The sequence below is a fragment of the Pristis pectinata genome, chromosome 12, assembly GCF_009764475.1.
Source record: "Pristis pectinata isolate sPriPec2 chromosome 12, sPriPec2.1.pri, whole genome shotgun sequence".
Lineage (NCBI taxonomy): Eukaryota > Metazoa > Chordata > Chondrichthyes > Rhinopristiformes > Pristidae > Pristis > Pristis pectinata.
Genome location: NC_067416.1, coordinates 42,951,641 through 42,973,521, shown reverse-complemented (window position 1 = coordinate 42,973,521; position 21,881 = coordinate 42,951,641). Strand labels below are relative to the sequence as shown.

Genomic DNA, 21,881 nt, shown 5'->3' with positions numbered 1-21,881 from the left:
CCTGATCCTCCAGCACTTTCCTGCTAATGGCAATGCTTAAGCCTCGTGATTCCCTGCTTTTTATTGGATGCCACAGACACAGATGAAGTTGGACACCTGCTCTCCACACCCTCTGCCGATCCTTCTAGGATGCCAATTATCAGTTGAATGATTTACCCCACCCCCAATACTGGCTCCTCCCCGTCTCTCTTGGCTTTCATTACATCCTTGGTTCCCTCTTGTGTGCAAGCTTCAGATGGCTGAGGAGAGCCAGGGAGGGGCAGGTAACCCTCGGCGTCTTTTATCTGACTCTGTAATGAAAACCAGCAGGCACAATACAAAATCACCAAGGCAGTTCCAGGGCACTGCGTATTCACCAAGGTTGATGAGGCGATATACCTTTATGTTTTGGAACATCTTGGGGTATGGTATGACGCTGTCAGTGCACTGTGGAGCAATAACTCCTCGAGCCACTTGGATGCCCATTATTTTAGAAAAAAAATGCTGCACCCACTCTGCCTTATTTTCTCATCCCATGGAGGAGGACCTGAATTTGGCTCATCCCAGGTGTAGTGCCTTTGAGTTCCTTTCTGCAGCTATGTACAAGAAACTGGAGTATACATAACACGTCTCCAGCATAAAAATTCGTTTGGAACACGACTGGGTTTGCAGTTCTGGCCCTGCTTTAAAGATGCACCACAGAAATGATTTCCTGAAAAAGGGTCCATGGGCAAAGAGACTCCTGGAGAAGGCCCCAGCCCCTACACCCTTCCCCTTCCTTTTCTTCCTTCTCCCAACCATTTCCTACCAACATCTACCCACCACCTATGGCTCACCCACCAGCAGACCTCCAGCATGTTGTGTAGCTCTCCGGGCCACCTGCCTCTCCTCCTCCACCATGCAGCCAACCGCTATGACTAGTAAAGTCCCAGATCAGGAAAGAACGGGTGTGCACTCTAACCTCTGCCAGAGTGCTTCCTCACACCTTCTGAAATTCCAATCATCTCCAACAATCAGAAGTGCACAACCAACACTCCTTCCAATAAATCCAAAATTAACCTGAAGAATCCCATTAACTAGCACAGAGGGTGGGTCTTCATGTGCTGATCTCCAGATCCCCATGAAGAATCAACACCTTGTCAGCTATACCATCAGAACCCAGTTTGGGAGCCCTGGCCTCAATATTGTACAAGGATTGACATTACCAACTGCCTTTTCCATGTATTTCTGGTGTGAGGGCATAATGCAAAGACCATCATGCAAAAGCAAGTAGCACAAGTCACGATGAAAATTTGCACTTATGATTCATACGTGGGCAAATTGTCAACTGTTATGCCAAGAACACAAGTGCTCCATGGCCCAATTTCATGGCCATATTGCCCACAAGATGAACTTGCTTAGCCCAGGTCAGGGGGTCACCCGCAGCTTTCAGGTGAAGACTGCAAATCAGTTCCACCAGGCCAATTTTGAAGTTGTGGAAAACAATATTTCTAATGAGAGAGTTATCAGAACAAAGCACAAAGAAAACTTACAATTGTTTCCCTGGATTGAGGGAGCCAGAGTCCAATTCCCGATCAAATTCTGTCCTGATGTCTTCCAACGAGCCGTCATCGCCAAATGCTCCCCACTCCGTGTTAATGCACATCCGTCCTATGTCACCTTCTACAGATTCTATGTGGCTCAGTTCCTCCATGTAACAGGCATTAGTTCCAGTACCTGGACATGACAGATTGGCAGTTCAGCACGTCTAGTTTGCAAATGAATGGAATATTCAGAAACCTAAAGTGATTGCAGCCTGCTCATTACCAACAATAACACCAACTTCACAGTATGGGTCATCAAATCCACCAGACATCATGGTTCCCACTGTGTCGTTCACCAAAGCCAGAACATCCACATCAAAGTCCTAATAAGTCAAAGCAATAAAAATGCAATAAATCAACAGAACTGCAATTAATTCCCCTTTTTATGAAATTACCCATTTCCAATTTTATGCTCAGAATCAGAATCGGGTTTATTATCACTGACTTATATATCGTGAAATGTGTTGTTTTGCAGCAGCAGTACAGTGCAAAGACATAAAATGTCTGAGCGGCACGGTAGCATAGCGGTTAGCGCGACACTATTACAGCGCCAGCGATCGGGGTTTGATTCCCGTCGCTGTCTGTAAGGAGTTTGTACGTTCTCCCGTGTCTGCATGGGCTTCCTCTAGGTGCTCCGGTTTCCTCCCACATTCCAAAGATGTACGGGTAGGTTAATTTGGGGTTTAAAATGGGCGGCGCAGACTCGTTGGGCCGGAAGGACCTGTTACCATGCTGTAAATAAATTTTTTTTAAAAATTAAAAAAAAAATTGCTATAAATTACAGAATAAATAAATAGTGCAAAAAAAAATAATGAGGTAGTGTTCATGGGTTCATGGACCATTCAGAAATCTAATGGTGGAGGGAAAGAAGCTGTTCCTAAATCATTAAGTGCGGGTCTTCAGGCTCCTGTACCTCCTCCCTGACGGTAGAAACATGAAGAGGGCATGTCCCGGATGGTGGTCATCAGACATGTTGGTGCTAAAAATGTTACAATTGTACCTTGCCTGTCCATTGTCCTATCAAACTCTCTCAAAATGGCTGCAGAGCAGGTTTAATATAGAATAAAGTTATCTCTACAATACTCTTGAGTGAAGAATACCCCCAGTAGACAACTGGAATGCTTTGTCCACACTTCAGGCCAGAAGTCCTATGCTGACTCACATTGGATTGTACCACTCAGCTTCTCAAGTCTGCTCCATCATTCAATAAGTCATGGTTTATTTGGTGTAAACTATATTCCTCCTTACCCCCGGTAACATTTCACTCCCTCACTACGTCAAGAATCTGTCTACCTCAACCTTAAAAATATTCAAAGACCGTGCTTTCACCATCCTTTGAGGAAGAGAGTTCCAAAGACTCATCCTCTGGAAGAAAAATTATCACCATGTCTCTGTCTTAAACAGGCAACATCATATTTTTCAGCAGTAACCACTAGTTCCAGATATGACCAGAAGAGTGGCTAAGTTCCCAGGGCCAGATGGGATATACCCCAGGTTAATGAGAGGGGCAAGAGATGAGATTGCTGGGGTCTTTGTGTCTTCTCTAGCCACAGATGAGGTCCCAGAGGACTGGTTAGTAGCTAATGTTGTTCTGTAGTTCAAGAAGGGAAATAGGGATAATCCTGGAAACTATAGACCAGTGAGTCTCAAGTCGGTGCTAGGGAAGCTATTGGAGAGGATTCCTAGTGACAGGATTTATGAGCATTTGGAAAATCATGGCCTAATTAGGGATAGTCAGCATGGCTTTGTGCGGGGCAAGTTGTGTCTATCTAATGATTGAGTTTTTCGAGGAGGTGACACAGGTGATTGATGAAGGTAGAGCTGTGGATATTGTCCACATGGATTTTAGTAAGATGTTTGAGAAGGTCTCTTATGGGAGGCTCATCCAGAAGATTGATATACATGGGATCCATGGTGACTTGGCCGTTTGGATTCAGAATTGGGACTTATGGGACTTATTCTGGCTTGAGATCCGTGACTAGAGGTGTTCCACTGGAGTCCCCACTGGGACCTCTGCTGTTTGTGATGTATAAATGACTTGGATGAAAACATGGATGGGTGGGTTAGTAAGTTTGCAGATGATACAAAAATTGCTGGTGTTGTGGATAGTGTAGAAGGATACAGTGAGATAGTTGCAGATATGGGCAGAGAAATGACAGATGGGGTTTAATCTGGCAAAGTGTGAGATCAAATGTAAAGTGACAGTACATAGTTAATGGCAGGGCCCTTAACAGCATTGATGTACAGAGGCACCTTGGGGTCCAAGTCCACAGCTCCCTGAAAGTGGCTGCACAGGTTGATAGGATGGTAAAGAAGGGGTATGGCGTGTTTGTCTTTATTCATTGAGGCATCGAGTTCAAGAGTCAGGGAGTTATGTTGCAGCTTTATAAAACTCTGGTTCGGCCTCATCTGGAGTATTGCATTCAATTCTGGTCACTCCATTATAGGAAGGATGTGGAGGCTTTGGAGAGGGTGCAAAAGAGGTTTTCCAGGATGCTGCCTGGATTAGAGGGCATGTGCTATGAGGAGAGGTTGTTTCCTCTGGAGTGGCAGAGGCTGAGGGGAGATGATAGGTTTTTAAGATTATGAGGGGTATAGATAGAGTAAACAGCTGGTATCTTTTTCCCAGGGTTGCAATGTCTAATACAAGAGGGCATGAATTTAAGGTGGGGGGGGGGTAAGTTCAAAGGAGATGAATGGGGCAAGTTTTTTTACACAGAGAGTGGTGGGTGCCTGGAATGCACTGCCAGGGGTGGTGGTGGAGGCAGATATGATAGAGATGTTTAAGAGGCTCTTAGATAGGCACTTCTGTTGTACCCTTCTGTGGTACCATGATCCCAGGAATGACACATGCAGAGAATGGAGGGATATGGACCATGTGCAGGCAGAAGGGATTCGTTTAGTTTGGCATTTGATTACTAATTTAATTAGATTGGTACAACATTGTGGGCCGAAGGGCCTGTTCCTGTGCTGTACTGTTCTGTGTTCATTGCTGCTTTTTATGCTCTATCTAAGCATCTGGCCTGCCACCAGTCTTTGTGCAACTGGTTTTTTGCTAACGACTGATAGTGGGTCCTCGGAAACTTTCTTTCTCGTTGGTTTGTTCTGTGTTTTCTGAACATTTCCCTTAAACGTCTGCCATGGCATTACCGTTGACCAATCTTGTAACCAAATCTGACAGTTCACTTCAGCCCGCTCTGCGTTCATGCCTTCACATTAACCTTACTTAAGTTTTAATGTTAGTCTTGGACACATTACTCTCTACCTCAGACTGAATGTAAAATTAACCCATATCATGATTGCTGCTGCCTAGGGCGGCCTCCAGCATGAGATCATTAATTAATCCTGTCTCATTGCATAATACCAGGTTTCATGTCACCTATTTGCTGGTTGACTCCAAAACATGGCTTTCTGGGGACCTATCCCAAGTATGTTCTGTGAACCTCTCATCTGTCTTTGCCCATTTGTTCTTTCCAGTGCAGAAGTAGATCAAAATCCTCTGTGATTATCAACATATCGTTCTCACAAGCTCCCATTATTTCTCCCTTTATACCCCGTCCTGCCACACGCGTATTGTTACCTCCCTCAAAAATGATGCCTTGTCCTAAATATTACACATCTCCACCCAGACCTCGTCAACATCCTGAACTTAGGACATCTCTCTCTATTGGAGTAAGACTATCATTAATTGACAGAGGCATTCCTCCACCGTTTCCTTGCCCCCTACTCTTCCTAAATGTTACGCTGCCAGTGCTTAATTATGGCCATCAGACAGTTAAGACTTTCAGCAACCAGAAACATCAACTCTGTTTCTCTCTCTCTCTCTCTCTACAGATGCTGCCTGACCTGCTGAGTATTTCTGTTTTAATTCTGGGCCAATTCTGTGGTACCATGATCCCAGGAATGACACATGGGTATATAGGCTACCGAACTAGAAAAATAAATACAGAATTTAAAACACAGATTAATCTTCTACTGCAGTTCCCTTTCAGAGCGAGTGATCAGAGGACAGGATTCTCCCTGGAGATAGGTGTGAGATTGAAATTAGCAAGAAACTAGAGAAAAGGAATGAATTGCCGACTTTCTGTAATAAACAGCTCAAGGCGCAATTGGTTAGTTAAGTGTAGGGCTGCCTGTTAAGTTTGAAACAAGTCAAGTCTACTCTGCAATGGGGATATTGAAGGGGAAGTAAGATTTTCAGATGTGGTCACATCTGATTATAGCCAGTTTCAGAATAACGGTGGCTAAATGTGAGGACTTTACAGCAGGAACTTATAAGTCTGGAATTTTACAGGAAGTGTTGGAATGTGGGATTTTCCTTAAATACATCAAGACTATGTTGTGCTGAGATTCAGCCCACTGATGTGTCCAACATCAAGGACCTCGCATGGTGCTCATTCCACAAGGGCACACACAAGGGACCCTATTGGAGCTGGTATGTGTCACTGTTAATGGTGGGACACCAAGTAACCCTTCAGACAGAATGAATTCTGCTTAAGCATCCAGTTGATTTTCATTTCAACTGTCCGAACTCAGTGGAATATTTGAAATCAGTGGACAAGTTCCACAGTTTTAATGTTCTACAGTGGGTATGTTCTACTGTGATTGAAGAGGCTACCTCATGCCCACTGACTGAAATCTTTACCTGGTACTGTTTTCATTGGCTAAAACTTCTCAGTGAAAGCCTTTTATAATATTTTGCTGTGACATGGACTGATTTTAACCACACCCATTTAACACAGATGAACAGACCCCTCAAGAAAGTCAAAAGCCTGCTCTCGAGAACCTGGTCTGAACCTTAATTAAAAGTCTCATAATCTGGTGCACCCACTCTCCAAATCCCAATGGTACTGATTGTCATAGAATTCAAGGTAAAACGGACAATGTTAAATTAAATTCACCCCCTGCTGTTCAATTCCTTTGCGTAACAGAGAGATCACATTTGCTCCTTTGGTTCCTTTGATCTTGAATCCCTTACCCCACGAAATGAGAAAAGCCTGCAACAAAAAGTTAGCACATTATGAATTACTTGACACAGAATGTAAAGCCTCTCCTTAGTCTCTCATTCAGTCTGCATTTAAGAATGGAGATTAATCAGCTTCTTCATTCTTCACCCACTTTCTTTACAGCCAGGACACCTCTGAATGCTCTGAAAATCAATAATCCTGCTCTCCTCAACTCTCGGAGGAGGAAATAGATCATGCAGCAAATATGCCTTGGGAGATCCTTGGCAAATAAAAATCTTCCAAATACATTCAAGAGTTTACAATTTGTTTCCCCAAGTTTCTTTTACTCATTGGCACGACTATACTGAAACAGTCAGTGACTGATGCTCCCAGGTTAGACAGGGGCCTTGGATTGTTATTGCTCCTATGGAGCACCTTGGGAACATTTTACCACATTAATAAACTTGCGCAAATGCAAGGGGTGAGATGTCCTCCATAGCTAGACCATCACTATTCCCACCTTCCACAGTCAAATCTCAGGAAATCTCCTCAATTCTGATCTGTTTCCATTTCCTCCCAGGTATCAGTGTTGTCATCCTTCCCTGAACTTCCAATGCACTAACATCCTTGAAATCTGTGCCCAATGCTTCAGGTACAGTCTCTCCATTATGTCACTGGGATCGTGATATCCGGTTCCCCATCACAATGGTATGAATGCCCAGTTCCGTCACCAGCAAATTAAGACTCGTTTGCCTTTCACAGGAGAATGACATTGAGAATTATTCCATTCACAACTAACATTTTCCCTCTGCTGGTTGAACAAGTAGTTTGGGTGACTTTATTCCATGGAGTCATACGGCACACAAACACACCCTCCAGCTCACCACACCCGTACTGAGCATCATGTACCCATCTGTCCTCATCCTACTTCCCATCACCTGGTCCTACCCTTTGCAATTCAGGTGTTTGTCCAGACACTTGTTAAATGTTGTGGCTGCCTCCATCACCCACTCAGGCAATGTGTCTACCCTCTGGGTAAAAAAATTCTTTCTTATGTCCCCTCCAAACCTCTTAACCTCTACCCTGAACCCCCCTAGTTTTAGACACGTCATCCATGGGGAGAAGTTTCCAGCTGTACCTTATCTATGACCCTCATAGGCATGGTAGTGTAGTGGTTAGCGTAACACTTTACAGCGCCGGTGACCCGGGTTAAATTCTGGCCACTCTCTGTGAGGGGTTTGTAGGTTCTCCCCATGTCTGCATGGGTTTCCTCCGGGTGCTCCAGTTCCCTCTCACATTCCAAAGACGTATGGGTTAGGAAGTTGTGGGCATGCTATGTTGGCGCTGGAAGCGTCAGCATGCTGGTGGCATAAAATATCAGCACAACATCCTGGGCTGAAGGGCCTGTACTGTGCTGTAATGTTTAATGTTCTATGTTCTATGTTCTATGAATTTCTTCACAGAATCTATGATCCGAAGTCACTGATATTCTGCAACACAACGATTAATGAGGATAAACAAAGTTTTAAGCCTCAGCAGCTGAAATCCAAACATCAGAATCAAAGGTCAATTTCACAAGCCCTTCTTCAAACTTGCCCACCTGATTTGGGGATACATCGATCAGAATACAGTGGCTGCAGCTGGAACAAGGAACACATTGAACTATTGCACAGTGCCAAATCACTCATTAGATCCTGAGCAGCACCTTTAGCAATGGGAAAGTTATTGCAGTTTGTATGTTATGGGTGAATGGCAGAATAATGACAGGTAGATTAATCGGTGGGACTTTTATGCAAGAAAGAAGAGAACAAATTGTGCATTAGTGCAGAGGACAAAATAGTGAGGACGGATACCGAGAGAGAGAATGGAAACAGCAAAACAAAGAGAGTTATGGAACAGCTGGCAAAAAGAGAAGAATGTATAGCTGTCAAATCCAGAGAAAAAGAATTGTAGGATAGTGTGCAAAGACAGCAGTGTGGGCAGTGTGGGATGTGTTCAGGATGTGATGTCCTACACATATACTTAGTGCACACGGACGCAGGAATTGTGGGCTAGCATGAAAATTGCAGGGTAGTGTTCAATACAGGTGAGTGGGAATTGTGGGGTAGTACCGAGGACACAACATTGGGAACGGCATTGCAAAGCGGGTATTGTGAGAACATTCAAAGCAGACACACTGGCCAGTTTTAATCTTGTCTACCCAACACGCTTTGAAATGTAATTGATTTGCTATTTATCAGGATTAGGAGCCCAGGCTAGTATTCCTCTGTTTTAGCCCAGGGTCCTGAGCACCCAACCACCATCAGTCTAAGATGGAGCAGGACTGGACAAACATCAGAAATCAAATTGCACTGCCAGTGGCCAAGTAGCTTGGTGAAGACCAAATGGCATATTTACTTGTGGAACTCTCAAGAAGCTAAACTTCTCATTGTAGCTGACACTCACCTCATCCAGCCTGGTCTGTCTGCAGGGAAAGGAAAAGGTGAAACCAAGCGGAAGCTTTTTGCCTTTTATTTCCTGCTTCTCCATGAAATCTCCCAAGCATTCGGCAACATAATTAAAAAACTGCAGAGCAGAGAGAGGACATGTGCATGAAGTTCAGCAGTGTGTAGTTAGTGGGGCGTTCTCCTTCAGACACAAGCTGTAAGTGAGTAGGATTACCTCTGGGGCGTTGCCTTGCTTCATTTCGTCTGACATGGGGTACGTCTGTCTCTCTGTGTGTATCACCTGCCGCCCATCTTCTGATACCTTGACCCGTAGCACCTCAAATCTGGAGCCTCCTAGATCCAATGCCAAAAAATCTCCCTTTTCTGAGACAAAATGTAAAGTTTGCAGACATTCAGGGAGAAATACAACTAAGTAGGTAAATATCAACATAGAGCAGAACAGGACCATTCCAAACCAGCTCCTAGAATAGAGAGCAGGAGTAGAGGCCGACGGGTAATCGTACTTCAAGCTGCAGGAATACCCAGCAGCAACGTATGGCCACAACCAGACCTTTTGGCCTTTTTAATCTCCTGCCTTGTGCAAGCAGGGTGGGCCGTGGTGAATGAGTGCAGCTCCTCTCTGTACTGACTTCATTTACAATGTTGATATAGTCATAGAAACACCTCCACTGCAGGATATTGTACGGCGTCATCAACTAACAGTTTTGGCTGAGCAAAGAAAATCCTGGTCGTGCACTTGTAGATTTGGTAAAAAGCTCATAGGATTGAGTGAGAAATAATGGAGGATGGCCTGTGGATGTAGAGGAGCAGAGGGGAAAAATACCAGAAATCTGAAATAAAAGCAGAAGGTGCTGGAGATACTGAGAAGGTCAGGTAGTATTTGTGGAGAGTGGAAAAAATTAACATTTCAGGTCTTTGACAATCAGAACTATTAATACCTGACCATAGAAATGTAGGTAGCACCTTAACAGATGACTCAGCGTCAATTCCGATGCAAGGTCAGTAACCTGAAACATTAATGCTGTATTCACTTTCCTCAGCAGCTTCAGTAACAGATTTAGGCAACAGCAGAAGCAACAGACATGGAAATTACAACTGGTTGGGAGTCACATCTGGATTATCTAGAAGCGTGCAAACATTTCTAATTGTGCAAAAATAATCATATCCTTAAGACTATCCATATTCTGCTGACATGCTACAACAATGACAGTCATTGGTGCATAAGGATTGCCTGACAAATCCTGAATTAATAAGTTCCAGCCAAGTCACATGACTTTGATTAGAAATTATTGAGAAGCTTCAGTATTAACAATTTTCATTTGTTCTTTGACTTTGAAAACAGACAGCTAATTGGGGGTGTATATGATTCTAAGTGGTCTCTGTCACATACACTAATGGTCCAACTGGTCAAATGAGATTATGGTATCCACCTCAGGCCTGCCCTAACTCAGCAGAGATCAGAGACGGTGAAGGAAAATGCAAACCTTCTGGTCCACATCAGACCGCGAGGGATTCTGCCACATCCAGGATAGGTAACATGGTGCAATTTTCTGCTTCAAACCCATGTGACTTGGACAGTAATTTCATTCTGCAATACCTGTCCCATCAGGAGTTGACCGTACAAAGGTAGGCAGCATTTTAACAGTCGAAGTCTCAATGGTGGATAGTCCCTTCCTCATCTCATTGTCAAATTGAGCCATGATGTCTTGTAGCTGCTCAGAATTGAGATGCATGTTGTAGAGGAAGCGATCTACCTAAAAGACCAGGAGAGTGTAAATCCAACAAAACCATTACTCCATTTATTCCTCACTCTCATCCCACTGCTTGGGCACCACCAAAAGCCCCTTCCCAACCCTAACTCCCCATTCTCTGCCCATGTTCAGGCATTCCTTCTGTGCCCAAGTTGGCACAGTCTGCATCTAGGGAAAGCAGGTGCACATATAGAAAGAGTGCAGAGACATGGTTGAAAGGTTTGCCCACCTTTAAATGGGAAACCATACCACTGAGTCAAAAAGTGATCAGATCAGTGAAACATTTCACCACAGTGAAAAGCAGCAACTCACAAATGTGCCAGGGTGAAAACTCTTTACCTCCTGCAACAGATTTCCACACAGTGCTGGCACAGCGCATACCAGCACAGCCTGATGAGGCTGAATGATGTGTTCTCTGCGGTATGTTCTGAATGATCTGATGCATTCATACTTATTGACTACATTGACTTTTAATGCAAAACTAACTTTGAATCCTCAGGAGATTATTTTATATTGCTCTGATCGAAGAGAGAAAGCAGCATTTGTCTAAGTGGAATCTAAATGTGTGAACCAAGCTTCAATACATTCGGAAGTGTGGAAATCAACAATTCAGCACCAGTAACATCAGTATCAGCAGGATACAAATGGCAGAGAAAAACCACAGAGAGGGAAAACACAGCAAGCATACTAAAAGCACATGATGGGAAAGGAGTGGAGAAAGGCACAGCGTTTCCTTTCAAAGGAAAGCAATCTACCCCATTCTCTTTCTCTAGTTATCCCTCCATTCTAACCTCCCTGTGAGTTTAACCCCTCAGTACTTCTGATCCCTCTTCCACAATCTTCCCTCAGAACCTCCCCCACAATAACGTCTCTCCTGCCCCACTCCAGTGATTCCCCTGATCCCCAGCTGGTGTTTTCTCCTGTGTTTTTTTTCCAAACCGTCTGCTTGCCAGGCAGAAAAATGAAGTAAAAAAATTCCTTTAAGGTCTGTCATCAAATTTGACAGGAACTTCACAAACCCAATGTTTCCAAATTTCTCACTAAGGAAATATGCTCGGGGGAAATCGTACCTCATGAATTTGATTGAGAAATATGCCTGTGTTCTGTGGAATTATACTTCCACCATGATGAATTAATAGAATAAAAGGAATCTCAGCAAAGGAAGCCATTTGGCCCAGCAATTCTGTGCCAACTCTTTTGGAGAACAATCTGGTTAGACACTCACATTCCCCATATCCCTATATCTTTTTCTCCTTCATGTATTTATTTAAATTTCTTTTTGAAGGCTTCTCCACCCTATAGACAGTGAATTTCAAATCCTAATCACTCACGGCATATAAAAGTCTGTTCCCATGGTTGCTCTAGTCTTAGAGCTACACAGCACGGAAAACAGCTCCTTCGTCCATGCCGACCAAGTTGCCTAACTGAGCTAGTCCCATATGCCTGCTTTTGGTCCATTTCCCTCTAAACCATTTGTATCCATGTACCTGTCCAAATGTCTTTTAAAGTTGTACCCGCCTTGACCACTCCTTCTGGAAGCTCGTTCCATATATGCACCACTCTCTGTGTGAAAAAGTTGCCCCTTAAGTCCCTTTTAAATCTTCCCCCTCTCACCTTAAACCTAGACCCTCTAGTTTTGGGCTTCCCTACCCTGGGGAAAAAACTGTGTGCATTCACCCTGCCTATGCCCCTTATGATTTTATAAACCTCTATAATTCTCCTCAGCCTCCTACGCCCCAGGCAAAAATGTCCTAGCATATCCAGCCTCTCCTTATAACTCAAATGCTCCATTCCTGGTAACATTCTCGTAAATCTTTCTTGCATCCTTTCCTGTTTAATGACATCCTCTCTATAGCAAGGCAACAGAACTATATGCAGTCCTCCAAATGTGGCCTTAACAATGTCCTGTACAGCAGCAACACCACCTCTCAGCTCCTGTACTCAATATTCTGACCGATGAAGGCCAGCATGCCGAATGCCTTCTTCACCACCCTGTCTACCGATGTCACGACTATCAAGGAACTTTGTACTTGCAACGCTAGGTCTCTCTGTTCTAACATTCCCCAGGACTTGACCATTTACTGTGCAAGTCCTGCCCTGGTTTGTCTTACCAAAATGCAACATATCGCATTTATGTCAATTAAACTCTACTTGCCATTCTTTGGCCCACTGACCCAGTTGAAAAAGATCAAGTTGTAATCTTAGATAACCTTCCTCAGTGTCCAGTATACCACCAACATTAATGTCATCCACAAACAAATTAACCATGCCATCTACATCCTCATCCAAATTGTTAATATAAATGAAGAACCACAGTGGACCCAGCACCGATCCCTGCGGCACAGCTAGTCATAGGCCTCCAGTCCGAAAAGCAACAGTCTGCCTCTACCCTCTGTCTCCTACCATGAAGCCAATTTTGTATCCAGTTTGCCAGGTCGCCTTGGATCCCATGTGATCTGACCTTCTGGACCAGCCAACCTTGTCAAAGGCCTTGCTAAATTCCATGTAGACAACAACCACCGCGCTGACCTCATTTCTTTCTTGGTTGCCCCTTCAAAAAAGCTCAATCAAATTCGTCAGACATGATTTGCCACACACAAAGCCATGCTGACTATCCCTAATCAGTCCTTGTCTTTCCCAATGCATGTAGATCCTGTCTCTCCAACAACTTATGCACCACTAATGTCAGGCTCAGTGGCCTGTAGCTCCTGGGCTTTTCCTAGCAGCCTCTCTTAAATAAAGGCACAACGTTAGCCACCCTCCAGTCTTCCAGCACCTCACTCATGACTATCAATGATACAAGTATCTCTGCTAGGGCCCCAGTAATTTCTTCCTGAGCTTCCCACAATGTACCAGGATACACTTGATTAAGTCCTGGGGATTTATCTACCTTTAGATAAATAGTTATTTTGCTTATCAAGTTAAATATTTAAATACCCTCTTCAAAGCTTTCATATTTTTCCTAAACTGAATTAAATAAAATTGGTAACTTATGGATAACACAAGAAAATGACCATTTCAATGTTTAAAACGAAACAACTCACACTGTTTGTAACATAAATTGAATGTAGGAGGTCTGATTAGTAAGTTTGCAGACAACACAAAAATTGGTGGAGTCATGGATAGGGAATTGCCTAAGGATACAGTGGGACCTATAGATCAGTTGGGTGAAGCAGTGGCAGATGGAATTTAATCCAAACAAGTGTCAATTTCTGGTCGGACATAGAGAATAAATGGCAGGGACCTTAGGAGCATTGATGTACAGAGAAACCATGGGGTGCAAGTCCGTAGCTCCCTGAAAATGGCAATACAGGTGGATAAGGTGGTGAAGAAGACATCAGGTGTGATTGCCTCAAGAGGCCAAGGCATTGAGTATAAGAGTTGGGGCATCATGTTGCAGTTGTACAAAACATTAGTTAGATCGCACTTGGAGTATTGTGTACAGTTCTGTTCGCCACACTACAGGAAGGATGTGGTAACAACAGAGAGAGCGCAGAAGAGATTCATCGGAATATTGCATGGGGTAGAGGGCTGTAGTTATAAGGAGAGATTGGACAGGCTGGGTTTATTCTCATGGAATGTGGGAGGCTGAGGAGTGACCTTAGAGGTTTATTAAATTTTGAAGAGCATAGATAGGGTACATAGAGTCTTTTTTCCCAGGGCAGAGAGTCTAACACTAGAGAGCACAGGTTTCAGGTGAGAGGGGACAAATTTAATGGAGATCTTAGGGGTAAGTTTTTCCACACAGAGGGTGGTGCTTATCTGGAATGACACACAAAAAGCTGGAGGAACAGAATGGGTCAGGCAGCATCTATGGAGGGAAATGGTCAGTCGATGTATGGGTTCAACCCAAAATGTCGACTGTCCAGTTCCCTCCGTTGATGCTGCCGGACCCACTGAGTTCCTCCAGCATTTTGTGTGTTGCTCCAGATTCCAGCGTCCACAGTCTCTTGTGTCTCCTCTTTTCTGGAACAAGCTGCCAAAAGAGGTGGTAGAGAAAGATGCAATTAAAACATCTAAAGGGCAGTTGGACAGGAAGGGCATGGCAGGAAACAGGCCTAGTGCAGGCAAGTGGGATTAGTGTAGATAGGGATCACGGAAGGCATGGTGAGGTGGGCCGAGCGCCTGTGTTGTGCTGTATGACTCTATGATTCTACTAAGTGTCTTTCAGGCAGGGTGCTACATAATAGGAGTCCGGTTCTATATTGTAATGCTCTCCAGTGTGCCCCACACTATTCTGGTGGCAAATTCTGTTATAAACACACAACCCCACTTTCACCCTTATCCTCAGAACAAATAGAACATCACAGAGCCATTCACCTGGCTCACTTACCTTTCGAACTTGATCTTCCTGAAGTTTTTTAAGATAAAAGGCCAAGAGATGTACTGCAAACATTCTGTTTTTGGAGTTTCAGAGTGTTAACTTCTGAGAAAGCAAAAGAAAAAGTTTTTGAGAATATCAATTTTTATCCAGTCAATTTTATGGAAGTTTGAAATGAGATTCACAGCCCCACAAACTTGCTGGATTCAAATTTAATCCAAGTTTCTCCTCCTCTCTTCATTCATTCTCAGTTGAACAAGTTTTGGCACTTGTGCATTTGGATGAAAGAGGTGCTTGGAAGACCTTTCATATGCCGTGTAAGGTTATTCATGTGCCTGAGAGAATTGAGGTACTGGGGAGGTCAGGATGGAAGTGGTAGAGAGCAAAGCAGGGAAGAAATGGAAGGGTGAGGCAGGGCAGGGGACACACAGGGAGGGCAGGGTGGAGGAGGGGTGTGGAGAGCAGAGTAGGGGGGTGATGGAGAACAAGACAAGGTGGGGAAGAGACAGGGAAGGCAGGGCAAGGAAGGGATGGGGAGGGCACAGGAGGACAGGGCAAGGTAAGGAGAAATAGGGATGGGGCCAGAGCATGGCAGAGATGGGGGATAGCCAAACCAATGGAATTGGGGATGGCAGCAGTTGCTGGGGAGATGAGAGTGGGAGAAAGTGTCAAATGATCGAAGGATTGTTTGGGCACATAAAGCACTATATTCTACCAGGAACAGGCTGTGAGGGTAGAAGTGAGGTGAGGTGGGGGAGTGAAGGGTCATAGGAAAGAGGTGGCAGTAGAGAACAGTGGTCAAGCTGACAACTGGGGAGCGAGGGAGGGTGGGTGCTTCATCAGATATTTGTGCACCCCCCGCCCGCACTTTGGGAAATCAGACCACCGGGCTGTGCTCCTTCTCTCTGCGTAAAAACAGAAACTGAAACAGGAGGATCCAATACGTAAAGCCATACAGAGCTGGTCTGAGGAAATAGACGAGCTTCTATGCGATTGCTTTGAGTTGGTAGACTGGTCCATATTAAAGGACTCAGCAGACAACCTAAATGACTACAGCTCTACCTTCAATACTCTAATTCCAAACAAACTCATCTCCAAACTGCTAGGCCTGGGACTCAACACCTCCCTCTGCAACTGGTTCCTTGACTTTCTGACCAACAGACCGCAATCAGTGAGGGTAGGCAGCAACACCTCTGGCACAATTATTCTCAACACTGGTGTCCCACAAGACTGCGTCCTCAGCCCTCTATTCTTCTTCCTATACACTCATGACTGTGTGGCCAGATTCTACTCCTGCTCTGTCTACCAGTTTGCAGATGATACCACCGTAGTGGGCTGTATCTCAAATAATGATGAGTCAGAGTACAGGAAGGAGATGGAGATCCTAGTGGGATGGTGTCATGACAGCAACCTTTCCCTCAATGTCAGCAAAACTAAAGAGCTGGTCATTGACTTCAGGAAGTTTGGTGGAGTACTTGCCCCTGTATGTACCAATGATGCTGAGGTGGAGATGATTAAAAGCTTTAAGTTTCTCAGTGCAAACATCACAAATAGCTTGTCCTGGTCCAAGCACATAGACACTATGGCCAAGAAAGCTCACCAGCACCTCTACTTCATCAGAAAGCTAAGGAAATCCAGCATGTCCCCATTGACCCTCAACAATTTTTACAGATGCACCATAGAAAGCATCCTACCTCAGCTTGGTACAGCAACTGCTCTACCCAAGACTGCAAGAAATTGCAGAGAGTTGTGGACACAGCCTAGTCCATCATGGAAACCAGCCTCCCCTCCAGGGACTCTGTCTAGACTGCCTCAGTAAAGCAGCCAGCGTAATCAAAGACCCCACACACCTGGGCCATTCTCTCTTTTCCCCCCTCCCTTCGGGCAGAAGATACAAAAGCTTGAAAACCCACACCATCAGGCGCAAGGGTAGCTTCTATCTCGCTGTTATAAGACCCTTGAACGGACCTTTTGTACGTTAAAGATGAATTCTTGTCTTCACAATCTACATCGTCATGCCCCTTGCACCTCATTGTCTACCTGCACTGCACTTTCTCTGTAACTGTAACTATAACATAATATTCTGCATTCTGTTATTGCTTTTCCCTTGTACTATGTCAAACTACATATGTCTTGAAGTGATCTGAATGGATGGCGTGCAAAACTAAGTTTTTCACTGTATCTCAGTACACATAACAATAATAAACTCATACCAATACCAAGACCAATAATGGCTAGTTTGTTGATTAGGAAAATACATGTCCTTAAACAGTGCCTTTAATCATCTTAGCTGAACTGATGGATCCAGCATGTTGCCTCATTTTAACTCCCAAATCCACATGAAGTCCAGCTTCTATTGATTCAAAACAAAATGCAGTTAAAACGGAGGTGTACAGCGTCTTTATAACTTTCTGAGACAGACCCATCTCCTGAGGGTGGGTACCTCCTCTCCTAAATCTGACCCACAGAAGAAATTGATTGCTTGCCAAGCCTAATACACTTCTTGATAATGGTTAGGATGCCAGTCAGAGCAGCAGACATCTGGAAGCATGGCCACAACTGTAGGGCAATTACAACTGGAAACTATCGTCAGAATTGGATGAGCTGAGACATCTCAGCTAGTGATGGATTGCAGGAGATCACAGAGGAAGGCAGTGTTGAGGGGATGGAGGGATCAGAAAATAAGTTGAGGCATTGTTGAACCAACCATTGTTGAACTAACTAAATGGGTGACAGGTGGTTGAGACTTTGAGCAAATCAGACATTAGGAGCAGTGTTTTAAGTTTTGGGAAGAGGTTGGAATGAGGGAAAGCTGGTCCAGAATCTGAAGTCATGTTGAAAGGTTACAAAACCAGAGATAACCACTTCATCAGCTGATGAGTTGGGACCGGGGTGGATTTGAGCAATGTTATGGAAATACGTGGCCTCCATGATAAAGCAGGTATGTGATCCAAAGTTCATCTTTGACTCAAATATGACAAGGGTTCCAAACAGCTGGTTCATTTTCAAGTCGATGCTAATCTGTTCCTCTCCAACACATTCTTCATTCCCCATTGTCCACTATCCCTATAGCTCCAACCTCTTCTTTCTCGTGTGCTCAGTTACTGCTCACAATCTCTGCTCCTCTCATGTAAGGCTGGACCTACATTTAGATCTCCTTGAAGCCCCTCAATCAGTGTAAGAAAATGTTATTCTTGAGTGGAGCCATTGTCTCATAGCACCAGAGACCTGGGTTCAGTCCTGACCTTGGAACCTGTCTGTGTGCATGTTCTCCCTGTGACTGTGTGGGTTTCCTCCAGGTGCTCCAGTATAGGTTGGGAGGTGACCTGGACAATGTCAATTGCCCCTCTAGTGTGTAAGAGAGTGGTAGAATCTGGCGGGAGTTGATCAGAATAGAACGTAGAACAGCACAGGAACAGGCCCTTCAGCCCACCATGTCTGCACTGCCCGTGATGCCGTTAAACTAACCCCATCTGCCTGCACATGGTCCCTATCCCTCTAATCCCCCCCTGTTCATGTGTCTGTCTAAATGCTTCCTAAACAGCCTCTTAAAGAATGTGGGAAGAATAAAATAAATGGGATTAACGTAGGATTAGTGTAAATCAGCAGGGTCTCATTGGGCCAATGGGCCTACTTCCGTGTTGTATCTCTCCAAGACCCTATTAAAATATAGCCTTACATACTGCTATTGCTTGTCCCTCCTTCCTGCCTCAGTCCCTCGTTATCGATTCAGATTCTTTCCTTCATTGTCTCCATTCTGCAGCCCCTCCACTCTCAAGCTACCTCCGAAAATTTTGACTTCTTGATACGGGCACAGTAAGCCACTGTTTAAACATGTCATCATTTGACTGGAATTATAATGACAGACATCTTGCAATTTATCCCTGGAAGCTCCTTGGCATCCCGACACTCGGTAGAATAAGCTGAAAACACAGAGGTAACAGGAGCAGCATCTGAAACAGCCTTCTGTCCCCTTTGTCAAATTGAAGGTTAGTTACTAATAGAACATAGAACATTACAGCACAGTACAGGCCTTTCAGCCCACTATGTTGTGCTGACAGTTTATCCCGCTCTAAGATCTATCTAACCCTCCCCTCCTACATAAGCTTCCATTTCTCTATCATTTGTGTGTCTATCTAAGAGTCTCTTAAATATCCCTAATGTATCTGCCCCACAACCTCTGTCGGCAGTGCGTTCCACGCACCCACCACTCTCTGTGTAAAAATCTTACCTCTGACTTCCTCCTTATACCTTCCACCAATCACCTTAAAATTCTGCCCCCTCTGGAGTGATATTTTCATCAGCAGCTTCGTCTTGGAGCTCTGACTTTAGCAGGTTGGTATCCACCAGTCTAGACTGTAACTCAAACAAGAACCAATATGACGAGCAGCACTCCTGCCGGATAAAGGCAGCAGGAACAGCATCACCATCACCACCTGGATCGGCACCACAGTCACCAGCACTGCCAGCGGCACTGGTGGTGGCTCCTTCACCAGCTGCACTCCCACCAGAATGCCCACACGTGGCAGCATCGCCCTCAGTGACAGGACTTTTACCACCACTACCACCAGTGGAGACATCGCCACCACCAGCAGTAACACTGCTGGTGATACCAACAGCAGTAGAGCCAGCAGCTGCAGCACTTCCACTACTCACAGAGCTGATCGTCTGCATGGATTAGCAGCTTGCAGAAAGCCACAGCCAGAACACAGGATATTCAGGCAGAAGATAAGCTGACAGGAGTCACTATGTTATGTCATGTGCTGACAAGCACTTGCAGCCTTCAGGAACAACTCCTGCTGATCACTGGAGCTGCTGGCCATATTTGTTCAGAGGCTGTGAAAGTCCAAAGCTCTCAATGTTTGTCTCTGAATAGTTCAATGGATCTTTCATTGTAAGCTGCAGGATTTTGCAGCTTGTGGAACACACGTAAGATAGGTAATAATGGAGTCTTTGCCAATTGTAAAAACACACAACGTTGCCACCTGGGTAAGTGGGTTTACAATGCTGGTCAACTTCAAACTGGTGTCAAGTAACAAAGATGGATAAGTAGCATCTAAGGTGTTCCCACATCACACAGGAGTATTGATCCATTGCAAAGGCTTCACTCCATCCAGCTGATTTACAACCATTCAATAATTCTATAAGTCTGCTCAAGTTTCTCTGATGGTGCCAGGATATATTTGTCCTGAAATAGTCCAAACTCCTTGATTTTTTTGTACCTTAAGCTGAGAAATAGCTGCCCGCTCACTTGAAACATAGCATTTGGCACTTGAAACATAGCATTTGGAATGAAGCCCTGAAGACTGCAATGAATACCATACGACCAGCAGATAATTTTTGTACCTGGACACATTTAGTGATGCCCATCGGCAAACAACAGCCAGTGTTATTCCAAGATGGTTCAGTTCACTTGGCTCAACATTGCAAAGCAGCAAAATCTGGACCTACAAGTTTAAAGTCTAGGATGGGGAAAAAGGATGCACAAGGATGTAAACTGATTAATTGAATGGGACAAAAAGGCAGTAGATGGAATATTTCAGGTAAGTGTGAGCGTATTCACATTGATAGCTGGAATATATAACATAATATTTTCTAAGTTGATAGAAAATAAAGGTTGACATTCAGAAGCATCCAAAGTACAGGTGTAATTAGGTAAGTAAAAGACATGTTGACCTTTATTCCGAGGAACATGGAGAACAAGATTAAGGTAGTCTTATTTCCAGTAGGGTTTTCTGACAGAGTATGTTGATATTCCAACCAGGGAAGGGGTCATACTAGACCTTGTATTGGGAAATGAGCCTGGCAAAGTGATCAGAGTTTCATTGGGAGAGCATTTTGGGAACAGTGATCATAACTCCATAAGTTTTCTGATAGTTTTGAATAAGGATCAGATTGGACTTCAGGGGAAGATACTAAATCGGGGAAAGGCTAATTACGACAGTATTAGGCAGGAGCTAGGGAGAAGTTGGGAGCAGTTGTTATTGGGTAAGTTCAGAATTGATGTGTGAGTCATTTAAAAGCCAGCTGGTCAGAATTCAGGACCGACATGAGGAAGACAGACAAGGATGGTGAGGTTTGGGAACCTTGGATGACAAGAGATCTTGCAAATTTAGTCAAAAAGTAAAAGAAAAAAAATGTAAGGTTTAGGGAGCTGAAATCGGACAGAACCCTTGAGGAATATAAGGAAGCAGGGAATCAGGAGAGCTAAAAGGGACTGTGAAATTTGGCAAGTAGGATTGAGGAAAATCCCAAGGGTAACTAGGAAGAGGATAGGACCACTTAAGGACATTCATGCCTGGAGCCAGAGGACAACATACTAAATGAGCACATCAGTATTCACCAAGGAGAAGGACATTAAGGATAGTGAGATCAGGGATGGGTATACTGATATTCTAGCGCATGTTGATATTAAGAAGGAGGTGGTGCCATGTCTTTTGAAGAACGCTAAGTGGATGTGTGCGCAGGACCTGATGCATCCTAGCTTATTGAGGGAGATAGGAGAGGAGGTTGCTGGGGCCTTGCCAAAGATCTTTGTATCATCTTTAGCCATAAGCATGGTCCCAGGGGACTGGAGAATAGCCAGCGCTGTCCTTTTGTTTAAGAAGGGCAATCGGGATAATCCAGCAAATTATATGCTGGTGAGCCTATATCAGTGGTAGAGAAATTATTGGCAAAGATTCTTAGGGATAGGATCTACTTATATCTGGAAAAGCACAAACATTAGGGATACCAGCTGCACATTGAGGGAGTGGAGTTCTTTTGAATTCAGGAAAATGGTTCATTTGACATTTGGTGTGATAAACACCTACAATCTGTGCAAACCCTTATGCTTGTTCAGGGCCCTGAGGAGT

At 44.3% G+C, this 21,881-nt stretch overlaps 1 protein-coding gene across 2 annotated transcripts in view; it reads right to left on the bottom strand.

Annotated features, from left to right (window-relative positions):
* LOC127576821 (hexokinase HKDC1-like) overlaps positions 1-15,102 on the bottom strand; it is an 88,078-nt gene extending 72,976 nt beyond the window's left edge. The window contains exons 1-7 of one of the 2 annotated variants that reach the window (XM_052027600.1): positions 15,040-15,102; positions 10,553-10,709; positions 9,170-9,318; positions 8,954-9,073; positions 6,464-6,559; positions 1,786-1,885; positions 1,512-1,695 (exon numbers count right to left, since the gene is read on the bottom strand). In XM_052027600.1, coding sequence (XP_051883560.1) covers positions 1,512-1,695; positions 1,786-1,885; positions 6,464-6,559; positions 8,954-9,073; positions 9,170-9,318; positions 10,553-10,709; positions 15,040-15,102 — 869 coding nt within the window. The remainder of the gene's footprint in view (positions 1-1,511; positions 1,696-1,785; positions 1,886-6,463; positions 6,560-8,953; positions 9,074-9,169; positions 9,319-10,552; positions 10,710-15,039) is intronic. The other variant, XM_052027601.1, reaches the window with a different exon arrangement.
* Between the last annotated feature and the right edge of the window lie 6,779 nt (positions 15,103-21,881).